This window comes from Sceloporus undulatus, chromosome 4 (genome assembly GCF_019175285.1).
Source record: "Sceloporus undulatus isolate JIND9_A2432 ecotype Alabama chromosome 4, SceUnd_v1.1, whole genome shotgun sequence".
In the NCBI taxonomy this organism is placed as follows: Eukaryota; Metazoa; Chordata; class Lepidosauria; order Squamata; family Phrynosomatidae; genus Sceloporus; species Sceloporus undulatus.
Genome location: NC_056525.1, coordinates 80,135,092 through 80,149,745, shown reverse-complemented (window position 1 = coordinate 80,149,745; position 14,654 = coordinate 80,135,092). Strand labels below are relative to the sequence as shown.

The window sequence follows — 14,654 nt, the reverse complement described above, 5'->3', positions numbered from 1 at the left end:
ATTTTCACAACATTCCATCATGATACAATCTCCTACATGCAGAAGTTCAAACAAAGTCTCGATTCAAATACATTTCCTATTCCAACATTTGGTTTGTGTATAATGATAGCAGCATTGAAAGTCATAAGCCAGAAACCATCTTGAACCTCTTTCAACCAACCTTTCAACAATATTTACTATTATGTTTCAATGCTCCATGTAAAACTTGGCTACTTCACATATACCCAGTTTCTTTAAAGGAGGTAGTCTAAACTTTTTTGTGCCATGGACTCCTTTGGCAGTCTGATGAAACACATGGATTCTTCCACAGTATAGCAGCAGGTCCATGGGCTTCACCTCTTTCCCTAGCAGGAGATGTAATAACCTCAAAGTACTGATAAGCTTGAATAATATTTCAAGATATCTACAACTGTAATGTATTAAAATATTTGTTATTTATATTAGTGAAAAGAGGTATGTACTACAAATATTATTGTGGTTTGCTGCCTACATTCATAATGGAAGGAAATGTTAAATTTAAATTAGACAGGTTAATAAAAATATTTTTTCACAAGTTCATGGAAACCCAGAAATCTGCTGCAATTTTGGTCTTTCTACTATCAAAAGTAAGTACTCAGACAACTTCATGTCAACTATTAAGAACTGGGATATAATGGACAAATTTTACAATGTTTTTTACCAAATTATATAATGACTCATAAACTTTCTGGCCTGCTCATGAATCACTTCATACAAAAAGGTGCCAGTGGTTTTACTCTGAAACTTTTATAGAAATAGTTCATGATATCTAACAGATGTTTTCACAAAAGCCATTTTGTGCTTCATGAGTGGCTTTTTCACTGCAACTTTTATGCAATTTATAGGTTTACTGTTTGGGAATTTTGCATCTTCCTACAAGCTTCTGAACATTGTAAAACACAATGATCCCCCATACCAAGACAACATTTTTTCCCCAAACAGCTAGTGGAGCATAACTTTTGAGGAAACACTGTGCTAGCAGTCCTAGTAGTATACAATGCTTGTCTAGGAGGGGAATCTTTGAATTGGTATTACTTATTGCACAATACTGAATTGCAGCTCCAGTTCATTGAATGTAATCCTGTTCTTAAAGACCCATGTACAACATGAAGATTATATGTTTCAAGGCCAATGGCTTTTTCTTCTCCTTCCTAGACCATGTTGCTTTTCATTTCTTCTTTGTTTCAGAAAAACATGGTTTACACTGGGTCCATCCACAGATTCTTGTAGTAGTTTTGCAAATAAGGAAGACATGCCTTTGTCAAAATTTCTGTAGCCCTTCAGAAGAAGCTGTCTGAAGAAAAGCACCACTCAGATACTGAGTGCAAACTTTTTTTTTTTTGGCAAACAAATCACTAACTCCACTTGTTTCCTCCCCTGAATCTTGTTCATCAAAAACAGGCTAACAAGCATCTGGTATTGTTTGAATCGCTTCAGTAAAAGGTCAGAGAAATATGATGTCAGTCTAAAATCTAGAATATACTATGAATGTGTTTCAATGTTTTCAGTAGTTCCTTTCTTCCTTGAGCTTTTGCTACTTGAATTTGGCTTTGACCCAAAATATATCATAATTGACTTCAGCAAGAAGTTAGAGCCTGAATATTTGCAGACCATTTTTGTAATCTAGCAGCTGCAGACAAACCCCATCTGCAAATTTAACTCTGAAATTCAACTTCAACAAACCCCATATGCGCAGTTTTATTATTTCTGTTATATTTCTGTTCGACTACTTTGACAATTGGATTTTAAAATTACAGCTACTACACATTTGTCATTTTGTATGAATGTTCTACATTTTGTGTTGCCTTGACCTCCTTTCCAGTTATGACATCTGATCATCCCAAGCCAAATTACATTATTTCTACAGTGTAGTTCAGGGGTAGGCAACCTGCAGCCCGCGGGCCGGATGCGGCCCGGCGAGGCCTTGGGACTGGCCCCAGCCCGGTCCTGCCACCGATTGCTGCCGGGGCCTTTGGTCTCGCGCGCAGGGGCAATTGTCTATAGAAGCCTCAGAAACATGCATTTATATTAACATTTTTTAAAAAAATCAGCAAATATTTTCGAGTGTCCTCCACTTTTTTTAAAAAAAAGTGTCCACCATTTGAAAATTTTGTCCTACATTTGTCCCGGTTTATTTATTTATTTAATTTTAAAAATTTATTTAATTATTTATTTTTTGGCTTTGGACCCCCAGTTGTCTGAGGGATAGCAACCCGGCCCCCGGCTCAAAAAGGTTGCCTACCCCTGGTGTAGTTGCTCCCTTAGCTGCAATCCAAGGGAATGGATTAAATCCTCCTGAGGTCACTAGAGTTTACCTTTAAGTAGACCTCTATAGAAATGCATTATAAAAAAGGAAGCATTACCTATATTCCATCTTTTTGTCAATGTGGGGTACAATGTGGCTCAGAATGTACATTAAAACCAAATACAGATACCACCACATCATCATTATAATAAAGAGTTAAACCAAATTTACACACCATTAAAACAGTTTAAAGGCATGTACTGTAAAACATGTATCACCAGGAACAGATGACATACTCACAGAACTGCTATAATCCACAGAGATAGTTTTAAGTATAGTTCTAACTAAAATCTGACAATATGGGAAACAAAGCAGTGGCCCACAGATGGGAAACGATCAACATATATCCACAAAAAAGGAGACACAAAAGATTGCAGTAATTACAGAACCACTGCACTACTTGCCCATGCAAGCAGTCATGCTCAAAATCCCATAGGAAAGACTCCTACTATATATGGAGCAAAAAATCCCAAAGGTGGATTGAGGAAAGCAAGAGGCACTAAGGATCACATTGTAAACATATGATGGATAATGGAACACACCAGAGAATTCCAAAAGAAAATCTACATGTGCTTCATTGACTACAGCAAAGCCTTCAACTGCATAGATCAGTGATGGTGAACCTTTTAGAGGTCGAGTGCCCAAACTGCAACCCAGACCCCACTTATTTATTGCAAAGTGCCACGTCCCTCTGGCTTTCTAGTAAGAAACTCTGGCAAACTCTGTGCTAGGGCGACAGCATGTGTGCCCACAGGGAGGGCTCTGAGTGCCACCTCTGGCACGCGTGCCATAGGTTCACCATCACTGGCATAGATCATGAAAAGCTATGGCATGCCCTTATGGGATTGTCCTAACGCACAACCTGTACTCAGGACAGGAGGCTGCCATTAGAATACAGAGAAACAGCATGTTCCCAATCAGCAAAGAGATTAGGCAAGGCTGCATACTACAGTGGTACCCCGGGATACGAATGCGCCGCCTTACGAAATTTCCGGGTTACGAAAAAAATCAATAGGAAAAAACTGTTCCGGGTTACGAAGGTTATTTCGGGTTACGAAAAAATTTTTGGTGCTTTTCGGCGCTATTTCACATGAAATCGCGGCTTTTCCCCATTAGCGCCTATGGCTTTTTCGGCTTACGAAGCATTTCGGGTTACGAACGCGGCGGCGGAACGAATTATTTTCGTAACCCGGGGTACCACTGTATTACCTTATTCATTCCACCCATATGCAGAGTAGCTTTAGTCAGTGGCAGGAGGAGTGAAGATCAGAAGAAGGAACATTAACAACCTACATTATGCAGACAACACAATGCAAAAACAACAAGGACCTGGAGCAATTACTGAAGAAATTAAGGAGTTAAGTGCCAAGGAAACAAAAAATAAGAAAACAAAAATAATGACCATGGAAGAGCGACAAGAATTCATCCTAGATAATGAGAAAATTGAAATAGTCAAAGAGTTCTTATACTTTGGATAAAAATATCGACCAGAATGGAGAAATGGACCAGCAGTTAAGAAATCAGAAGAATGGGACTGGAAAGGGCAACTATGAAAGAACTGGACAAGATTCCAAAGTGCAAAGATATAATTCTGAATCTAAAGTGAGGATCGTCCAAGCCACTGTATTCCCCACTATCATGTACAGATATGACAGCTGGACAGTGAAGAAAGCCGATAGAAAGAAAATCAACTCATTTGATATGTGGTGCTGGAGAAGAGTACTGAGAATACTATGGATGAAAAACAAATGGGTTCTAGAACAGATCAAGTCTGAACTCTCCTTGGAAGTCAAGATGACTTTGGCCACATAAGAAGGCATGAGTCATTAGAAAAGACAAACCTGTTGAGAAAGGTAGAAGGATGTGGAAAGAGAGGAAGACCACATGCCAGATCATTAAACAGAATCAGGGAGGCCACGGGCCTGAGCAGAATAGTTGAGGACAGGGAAACTTTTGAGATGTCTCATCCGTAGAGCCGCCATGAGCCAAAGTCGACTTGAGGACGATAGCCAAAACCCTATCTAAGGGGCAAAGCTGACAGTCAAGAAAGCATGGTCCAAAGCCACTTTGGCAACAAGCAGATGAGGTCTACGGTGACAGTATGACCTGCTCCAAAAGCGGTCTGTTGCCACCAGGAGCCAGAGTATCCCAGCTTCTTTTTGCTCCTGTCTAAAGTACCAGAGTGTGGCCTCATCGTAGGTTCTGTCTGCATTGGAGACATGCGTCGTATAAGTGGTGCACCGCCAATGTGGCTGGAAACCACTTGTTTTGCCCCTTGTGTTTTGGGCTTATGCCTGAGCAAAAAAGGGCCAGCCTTAAAAGACATCTGCAAATGGATATCTTATTAAATTAATATTTGTTGGAGGCCCTGAAATTTGAATGTAATATAAATATTTCCATCATTCTACATTTGGAAATGGTAACTTAAATACACAATAAAAGGATAATGCTTTTATACTGTTATGTTTTTTTTAAGTTTTTCATAAAACATCACATGATATAGGTATGTGTATCAGTTAACAATAAATAAGGAACTGAAAGCTAAGCAGCAAACAGAAAGGAGACAAGCTCCACATGCTCTAAGATTGTCAACTGTTATTCAGTGTTTTAAAAGCCCCACGTTTCGGCCACACCAGGTCTTCTTCAGGGGCGGAAAACAAATATAAATACACTTAAAATGTAAGGGTCCAGACAGTGTAGCATTTCTGATATATACATATTCCAGATGAAGGAGGAATCTGACTTACTGTCAAAACAACTAAGAGACAGAGGCTATCCACAACATATGATTTCCAAAGGGTTGGCAAAACCAGCCGACAAACTAAGACTGGAATTGTTAAAATCAAAATAAAACATAGGCCACAAACTAATCGTGTACACTGCACCCTGGCATTTAATCACATCACCAAGGGTATACAGACGGTTATACACAAACACTAACACCTATTAGAAAACATTCCCGGATGTGAACAAAAACCAATGATTTCATTTAAGAGAACCAAAAACATCGGGGACTTAGTAATGCATGCTGAGTGTAAAACCTTACAACAATCTGATGATAATACTTTGATGGCTCTATCTAAACCAGCAGGACACCATCCATGTGGTCATTGGACATACTGCACCTATACAACTAAAATGATAGAATTTATAAATTGCAATGACCAACAGTGATATAAACTATCCCACATGCACTACTAATTTTGTAATCTATGCTATCCAATGTGCATGTAAGAAATTTTATGTGGGACGAATCACAAGACCGATAAAACGAAGAACAGGGCAACACCTCTCAGATCTAAAAAATAGGAGGGAGCTCCTTTAGTTGGTCATTTTGTTCAAATGCAACATTCTACAGCTGATTTCCGATTTGGGGTTATAGAAAGAATTTATAATAATAAAGAACATATTCTTAAGAAAAAAGAGATAGAATGGATTCTAAAACTGAAATCTGTGGTGCTTGTAGATATGGACCTTCAATCTTTAGTTTGAATATAACAGAGAAATTATATATCAGAACACATTAATGGGTATAAATGTAATAGTATTATTTAATGACAGGAATAGTATGAGCAAGTATCAGGAGAGATTGTATCATTTGTTTCTGGGTCCTGTCTCTTCTTCTTCTTGGCTTTACTTTGCGAACAAAGATTCAGGAAGGATGCATCCGTGCTTTGTACAAGCGCATTGATGATGCTGGATGTATCCTTCGAGCCTGTGCAATGGATTTTTCTGGTGAAGCGCAGTGTGCACAGAACTGGCCTCACCCTTTAAACCAGAGGTTCGACTGCTGAGGCCTTGACAAGCATGGACGATGGCAGCGAGGTCCTCGGGTCGTAAGTTTGGTTAGAGTTTCCTTCTCTTAGATGGTTGACCTTACAGGGTTAGACGAGCACCATCTGCCCGGGTTTGGGATTAGCATTTTCCTTCTCCTAGGATGGTTGCCATAAAGCTAGAGAGCCCATCCTGCCGTTTGGCGCTCTTGGTCAGACCCTTCGGTTGTGACCTGTCTGGCATGGGAGGCCCTACCGGTGGCTGTTATACCACCGCCAGCATAGCTCACAACTTCATTAGGGTACGCAAGCCTCTCCCCCACACAGTCAGAGCATACCTGGAGGAGAATAGGAGGCCAGAAGATGACAGTTAAGGAGGGAGGAGCCTTTTCCTTCAGGCTATCCCTGGTGGAGCTGGGCCTGCCTGATCACTCCCTCTCAGGCCAGAAGATGACAGTATGTGTCCTGTACCAAGTCATATAATTGGTTAGGCCTTTCCAAGGTTATATATACAGAAATGCTACACTGTCAGGTCCATTTATCTCTATGGTCCTGTAATTTGGGGAGTGGTAACAACTCCAATGATTTCTCTCAATGGGTGTGTATAACCTTGATAAATAATAAGGATATTTGTATATCACAGTTTGACGTGTGTTGTCCTATCTTTTTAAATACTTTATTTTAAGTGTATTTATATTTGTTTGCAGCCCCTGAAGAGGGCCTGGTGTGGCCGAAATGCATTGGGCTTTTTGAACACTTTTTACACCATCTTAGAGCATGTGGAGCCTGTCTCCTTTCTGTTATCAGTTAAGTAAATAAGTAACTCCTGTGAAATCATACCTTACCACCAACATGCTATGTCTATTCTACTAAGGGACGGAATGCATAAGCAGGATACCACAGGCCCACCATATGGTATCTGGGGGCCTTCACAGGGAACATGGTGGTAGCGCTGGCAGGTAAAGGGCTTGCAGCCATGCTGTCTGCTTGTGTCATGGCAGTTTCCAGGAACTCTGTGCAAACACCCAGCTATTAAAGACCATGCCCTTTAGGCTGAGCTGGGCTCACTGGATTGGCATCTGGTCTGCCCGATCCCAGCCAGAGTCTGTTTGCCTGTGTCTTCTGCAAAGATGATACCAGGTTGGAAGGAAAAAAGGTCTCATGTGTACTGTCATAATAATTTCCATAGCTGGCAGGTTGCAATTATACAGCAGGATATAATGAAGAGCAGTAAATCTATTTGATCATATGTGTGTTTATCATAGGGCCTGTGCCCAGATTCCCTCAACCTTTTTCATCCCAAATGTGTTAAATCTTTTCTGTTTATAAATAAATTTGCTCCCTCCTCCTTATTTTAAAGGGTGAAATTGTGGGAAGTATCCCATGGATATTTATTCCATGCACTTATTTCAATCTCACTCCCCTTTTTTAACAATTTCAATCTTGGTAGCAGGGTGTGAATGGAAAGTGTTCCAGAAACCTATGTTTAAATTTATTTTTGTGTTTTTAAAGACAGGTTACAGACCGCCAAAAATACGTATGGAATATGTATTGGGGTTAGGGAGGGGCGGTGCTTCTGCACCCCCCTAACCCTAGTACGTATTCCATGCATACAACATGGCGGTGCCCCTTCCACATGGGGGCCGCCATGTTTACATATTGGATGCATAGCGTCCAGATGTGTCGCGGCGCCTATGACGTCGCCAATGCGCCAGCGGCGCCTCACGACGTCATAGAGGTGCCGCAAGAAGGAGCTCCATTATGGAGCTCCTTTTTTGCTCCGCGCGGGAGCCGCACGGTGTGGCTGCTATGGCTCCCTCACGGAGCAAGCGGCGGCGGCGGCAGACCGCCGCAAAGCAGCAGTCTGTAACCCGCCAAACTCTGGCATCCCAGGGACCTGGGAGCAATCTTGGCATGTTTGGGAAAAATATCAGGGTTGAAAACACCTTGCTGTTTTCCTCTATTCCCTTCCTCTCTTTTCAATGACCAATTCTTCAATATTTTACTTTTAAAAAGAAGTAACTGGCATTATTTGGGCTTAGACACAACTCTAAAGGAAAAGTAACTTGAGAGTCCTCATCCTTAACTATCGTATATACTGTACTTGTGTACAAGTCGACCTCATGTGTAAGTCAAGGGAAGGTTCCAGGGTCAAAATCCTGGATTTTGATATGACCCGTGGATAAGTCAAGGGTAAAACTTAGGGGGCTATATGAAAGGATGGAAAAGGGGAAATACCACTTGAGTCCTCCTTCCCTCTCCCAACCAATTCCCAGGTGCTGGAGGAGATGTTTTAACATTGGATTGTGAAAGGAAGCAAATGGATTTAAATGGAGAACTGTTTCCGTAGGAAGCAAGGTCTTGCAAATGGATTGGAGACAGAAGCAAGTGGTTTTAAATGGAGAGTTTTTTTCCATAGGAATCAAGGTCTTGCAAAACGGACCAGAGAGAGAAGCAAGTGGATTTAAATGAGGAGTTTTTTCCATAGGAATGCAGGGTTTGAAAAAGGGAACAGAGAGAGAAGCAAGTGTGAAGTCGAAGGCTTTCATGGCTGGCATCCATAGTTTTCTGTGGGTTTTTCAGGCTATGTAACCATGTCCTAGAAGAGCTTATTCCTGACATTTCACCAGCATCTGTGGTTGGCATCTTCAGCGAAGTTTTAAAAAAATATCAAAAACCCAGGCCCCCCCCCCCCCCCGTTTTTGGCTCAAATAATTTGGGGTTTTGTTTTTTTGGTTTGGTTGTTTTTGGTTTTGCTTCTAGAGGATAAATTTGACCTCAAAGGACTGCTTTCATATTGTTTTATGAAACACCATTTCTGGGTGTTCCTGCATACCATTTGCTACACCTTCCTCTCTGTCTATAATTTAGATGCCCTGTCTTCTGACAACTTCAATGCTAGTCAACTAATGGCAAACCACAGTTAGAGCCAAGAAGGAAGAATGAATGTATATATGAAAGATACTATTAAGCAGAAGAAATATGCAGTCCCAAGGCGCAATCTCATGAATATGTTTCAAGAATAGAAAGAACACGACCACAAATATATAGTTTGGGGGTACATTCCTTTGAATTACACACTGAAAACATAGACGAGAAATACAGTGGTGGGGTTAACGAAAGTAACCCGTTCCGCGGGCCGCTTTCGTAACCCGAAAGCCTTCATAAGCCGAAATTGCCATAGGCGCTAAGGGGAAAAGCCGCGTTTCTGCGAAAAAGCGCCGAAAAGCACCAAAAATTTTCTTCGTAACCCGAAAAAAACATTCGTAAACCCGGAACATGATTTCCAATGGAGTTTTTTCGTATCCCGAAAATTTCGTAACCTGGGTATTTTGTATCCCGAGGTACCACTGTATAAAAGACTACATTCATGATTAAATCTGATAAACATGTTCTTTCATTACACTTAACACCTTTCTCTGCAAATTCATTAATTATCCCCCTGTTAGGAATACAACCTTATATTATGTCTTATTGATATTATTATTATGATTTTAACAAAATTCGACATGCTTTACAGCTGGTTTCTACTCTTCAGGCAGGCTTTAAGAAACATGACACCACCAGCAATGTTCCATTCTACATCTTTTGTTTTATTTCACTTTTTTTTTAAAAAAAAACTTGCATAACATTTCAGTTTACTGAGGAGAGTAAACAATGCAGAACACTACAAGTTTATCCACAAACAGCAAGGACACTAAAGTTAGTAGAAGCTTTGCTCTCGGGGCTTTCACCCTTATATGAACTTGATTTAGAGGTTACAATATTAGTGTTATCATGATCAACACCTGTCTCCACACAAAAGGGTATTGCATAAGAGCATCTCTACATCTATTGGTGTCATATTTCACAGTAAAAGCAAGTATTCATACACATTTGTTCTGTATGTAGTTATACCTTCAGCATATAAGCGTCACAGACCTTACATTATGAATTGGGAAAGTATCCAACATGTTTCCTTTATACACACGGGGCAAAACATAAAAATGGCTATGTGCCCCAGATGTTTATGTTGTGAAAACATTTTCAATAAGGTGTATACAACATGCAGCTATAATACACTCAGCTTTATTTTAAATAAATATTGTGCTGAGTATTGTCTATGACATAAAGGAAGGAACAGCTTCTAGGTGTGGAATGATTTCTAAAGATCCAGGGAACAAATGCTTGCTGGCATGTTCCAGTCTTCCTGAGAAATAAAGGAAGCCCAGGTAAGAGAAAAGTATTTTTGCAACCCCCTTTCAAAGCTTGGAAAATTACTTTTAAAATTATTTAATATATTAACATGCTAAAAGCCATCTATAAGAGCATCATCCTACTACCTGTACACATTACTTCAATGCCGTATCACATTTTCAAAGTTTCCTTATGTAAAGCAAATGGGGGGAGTACTTTTGTTTTTACTTTAGATATGCACAATTACATATGTAATTTCAGCTTTTCCTAAGATTTTCTTCAAGAGCTCCATAGTCTCATTTTGGCTCTTCCCCGTTAAGAAAAAAAATCAACACTAGGGGCAAATATGAAGTATTCATATAGCAAAACAAAACTGGTAAAAAAATAAACTTTTAGTCATTTTGAACACTTTAGGAATCTCTGTCATTGCTAAATGTGTGCTTACAGGTTGATATGTTATCAAGGAAATTAAAAATTTCTGCTTCTAAAAATTAATAGTAAAGAATGCAAAGAGCAAATAGACACCTTTTCACTATTTCTTATAAAGTCTGACTGATTGTAATAAATGACAATTATATCTGATAGACAGTAAGCAAGTAAATGCACAATCATGATGTAAGGATTTGGAGAATGCATGGAGGATAGATCTACCAGCAGCTTTTTATCCAATGCAAGGAGCCTCTTTGTTCAGATACAGTATCGAAATGAGTACAGTGGACCCTTGTTATACGCTGGGGTTTGGTTCCAAGATCCCCCGTGGATAACAAAATCCGTGGATGCTCAAGTCCCATTAAATATAACAACATAGCAAAATGGCATCCCTCATAAAAAATGGAAAATCAAGGTTTGATATTTGAAATTTATACTTTTTTTTAACATTTTCAAACCGTGGATGCTTGAATCCGTGTATAAGAAATCTGTGTATAAGAAGAGCCGACTGTATTGTAAGGTGCAGAAGAAGCCACTTTCAGGAGTGGTTTTCTGAAAAATTGACAAATCAAGGTATACAAGCAACATTTTCATGGACAGCTCTGTGCTTTCAACAGGTGAAGTTATTCTCAAAGCAGTAACATGTTGCAATGAGCTCCACTTTCAGATTTTGAATGATATGTTAAACCCACCAAGGAAACATTGAAATATCAGCCCTGAATATGCAGTATAGGAAAAAGGTGAGACATGAGGCACAACAGAGGGTGTATAAGTGAGTGTAGAGAGTTCTGTCATGCAAAGCATTCAACGTGCATCACTTTAATGAAGCTGCAATCCAATGCACTTACCTGGAAGTAAATGAAATTAAATGTGTCAGGACTTAGATCAGAGTAGACACATGCATAGGACTACACTCTTCCAACAGTCCTGCAGTATGATGCCACTGTGCAGACTGGAAACTAAGGGTGGGTGAAGTCATTTACCAAAGACTGCCTGAACTGAGCTCAGGCACAGAATTCCCAGATCAAATGCTCAGTCACTTACATTCACTACATCCTATGACCCACCCCAACTTTAAATATGGAAACTTACCAAAAAACCGAAATAGAACAACCCAAAACCCAAGAATTTTGAGACTAGTGTTCCTAAGAGTAAGACTGATAGTAGAGGAAGAATGAGAGCCCAGAAGGGTAAACTGTACCCCAAACAAGAAAGCGTGATATTGCAACTGTGTTGTTCAACAATTATAATAGGAAGTGCTGTTTACAATTTAAACTGTAAAGGATTGGGGGCAATGACACAGGAAAAGTAGGTAAAAAAAACTCGCACGATCAAATACTTTAAATTATTTTGCTAAATTCTTATCTGTGTGTGTGTGTGCCTGGGGACTCACACACACACACACACACACTTTGAATTTAGCAAAAGCAATATATATATATATATATATATAGCATAAATACTTTATTCCAAATACAGAATAATCTGTATGCCTTGATTTAGGATGGGAATGCCTACATATTCTGGAAGCTTCTTAACTCAGTATGTGAAAAGAGAATTAGTAGCCAAAAACTTCTATGGATCACCCCTCCCTCCGTTTTTCATACTGTGGTTGTGTGCCTTCTATTCTTGTCAACTTATGGCAACCCTAAGGCAAACCTATCAATGGAGTTTCTTGGCAAGTTTCTTCAGAGTGGGGTCTGGCAATGCCATCCTCTGAGGCTGAGACAATGTGATTTGCCCACGGCCATCCAGTGGGTTTCTATGGCTGAACAGAGATTTGAGCCTTGGTCTTCAAAGATAATATAATGCTCAAAGCACTATGCTGCTCTCTAAAATTTAGTCCTTGCCTTACAGGAGAGTCATTGTTAATGCTGTAATTCCATCCAAATAACCTCTGAATAAACTGTATTCAACTCAAAATGCCTTACTTTTGAGTGTATTCATATCAATGTGAAGTGCTAATCTATTTTGTGTTTTGAAATTATCCTCATCAGAAACTTTGGTACCCACTGAGTTCTTTCCTTCCCCTTTCTTCACACACACAAATAAACTACTTCTTCTTTTATCCTTTATTATACTTCTTGAAACCCACCTTGGGCAAGTCACATTCTCTCAGTTTCAGAGGAAGGCAACAGCAAACCCGCTCTGAAGAAAACTGCCAAGAAAACCAATGATAGGTTTACTTTAGGGTCACCCTAAGTCAAAAATGGCGTGAAGTCACAGAACACCACACCTATTTCTATTCTATGTTTTTCCTCCTCCTTCTGTTATGTGCCTTCAAGTCCTTTCCGACTTATGGTGCCCTCAAGGCAAACCTATCATAGGCTTTTTCCTGACAAGTTTCTTCAGAAGGGGGTTGCCATTGCCATCCTCAGAGGCTGAGACAATGTGACTTGCCCAAGGTCACCCTGTGGCTTTCTATGGCCAAACAGGGATACAAAGCCTGGTCTCCAGAGTCATAATCCAATGGTAGAACCACTAAACCACACTGGCCCTCTCTCGACACAATGATAAGCAGGGGAGAGGGTTGAACACATTTTGAGGAATGTCTCTTTTACTTACTGTAGTTTGACTTTTCAAACACTTGCCAGAGAGGCGGTCTTGCCACTGGAAAAAGAAAAGATACAGACATTCAGCATACATGTGTTTTGGGTGTATAAATACACATGCTCACCCATACCCACGTCTCAGGCGTATAAATATACATGTGTCTCAGGTGTACAAATATACACTCACCCATACAGGTACTGTGGGTGTATAAATACATGCATTCACCTGTACAAGTGTCTTAGGTGTATAAATACACACGTCTCAGGTGTTTTCAATACACACATTCACACATACATGTCTCAGGTTTATAAAATACACGTTACACATCTCAGGTGTAGAAATACACATATTCACACATAAGGGTCTCAGGTGTATAAAATACAGACATTATATGTGTCTCAGGTGTATCAATATATGTGTTCACTTATACAAGTGCCTTAGGTATATACATGTGCCTCAGGTGTATCAATACACACATTCACACATAACGTGTGTCAGGTGTATAAAATACACACATTATACATGTCTCGCATGTATAAATATATGCATCCACCTATACAAGTGTCTTAGATGTATAAATATATATGTGTCTCAGGTGTTTTCAATACACACATTCACATATATGCATCCCAGGTGTATAAAATACACACGTTACATGTGACTTGGGTGTACAAATACATACATTTAGCTATACAAGTGTCTTAGGTGTATGAATAAATTACACACATTCACACTTACATGTCTCAGGTGTATAAAATACACGTTATACATGTGATACAAGTGTCTCGGGTGTATCAATACACACAACACGTGTCAGGAATATAAAACACACGTGTTGCATGTGTGAATAAATAAACGCTCCGCAAATGTTTCTTTTAAACAGCATGGCCTTCTTTGGGGAAAAGGAAACTTTCCCTATGGAAAAACTGGGGGCTGTGAGTCCCCCCACCAAAATAAAATACCTGAGCGGGAGGGGCCCTGGCTGCATTCTGATCCCTGCAGCCTCGGCTCTGCTGCTGCTGCTGCTGCTGCAAAAGGCCCGGGACTTTGCCTTTGAAGCGCATTTTATGCTGAGCAATTGAAGAGCGCGGGAAGAAAACTAGAGGAGAGGAGAGGAAGGCTGGTGCGGGATAAAAAGGGGGAGGAGGATCCCCGAACTTCCCTTCGAAGGCAAACACGCGGCTGCAAGCCCCAGGCAGCCTCAACGTTCCAAGCGAGCGAGCGCTCTCTCGTGCGTCTCAGCCAATCAGGACGCAGGGATGAGAAAGAAAGCGGGAAAGAAAGGGAGGGGGGGAACAATGGAACCCTAGGCGCCGTTTGGCGGGAAGCTTGGAACTTTGCTCTTGGCGCCTCTGAATCTAAGCGCGACAGAGCTGCATTGCATCCGCACTGGAGAGATA

At 40.3% G+C, this 14,654-nt stretch overlaps 1 protein-coding gene across 3 annotated transcripts in view; it reads right to left on the bottom strand.

Moving 5' to 3' along the window:
- Positions 1 to 14,437, bottom strand: part of ELAVL4 (ELAV like RNA binding protein 4) — a 141,301-nt gene extending 126,864 nt beyond the window's left edge. The window contains exons 1-2 of one of the 3 annotated variants that reach the window (XM_042465405.1): positions 14,217 to 14,437; positions 13,267 to 13,311 (exon numbers count right to left, since the gene is read on the bottom strand). In XM_042465405.1, coding sequence (XP_042321339.1) covers positions 13,267 to 13,311; positions 14,217 to 14,318 — 147 coding nt within the window. In that variant the 5' untranslated portion in view covers positions 14,319 to 14,437. Of the gene's footprint in view, positions 1 to 13,266; positions 13,312 to 13,992; positions 14,055 to 14,216 lie in introns of those variants that run through there. The other 2 variants (XM_042465403.1, XM_042465406.1) reach the window with 2 other exon arrangements.
- Positions 14,438 to 14,654: the final 217 nt, after the last annotated feature.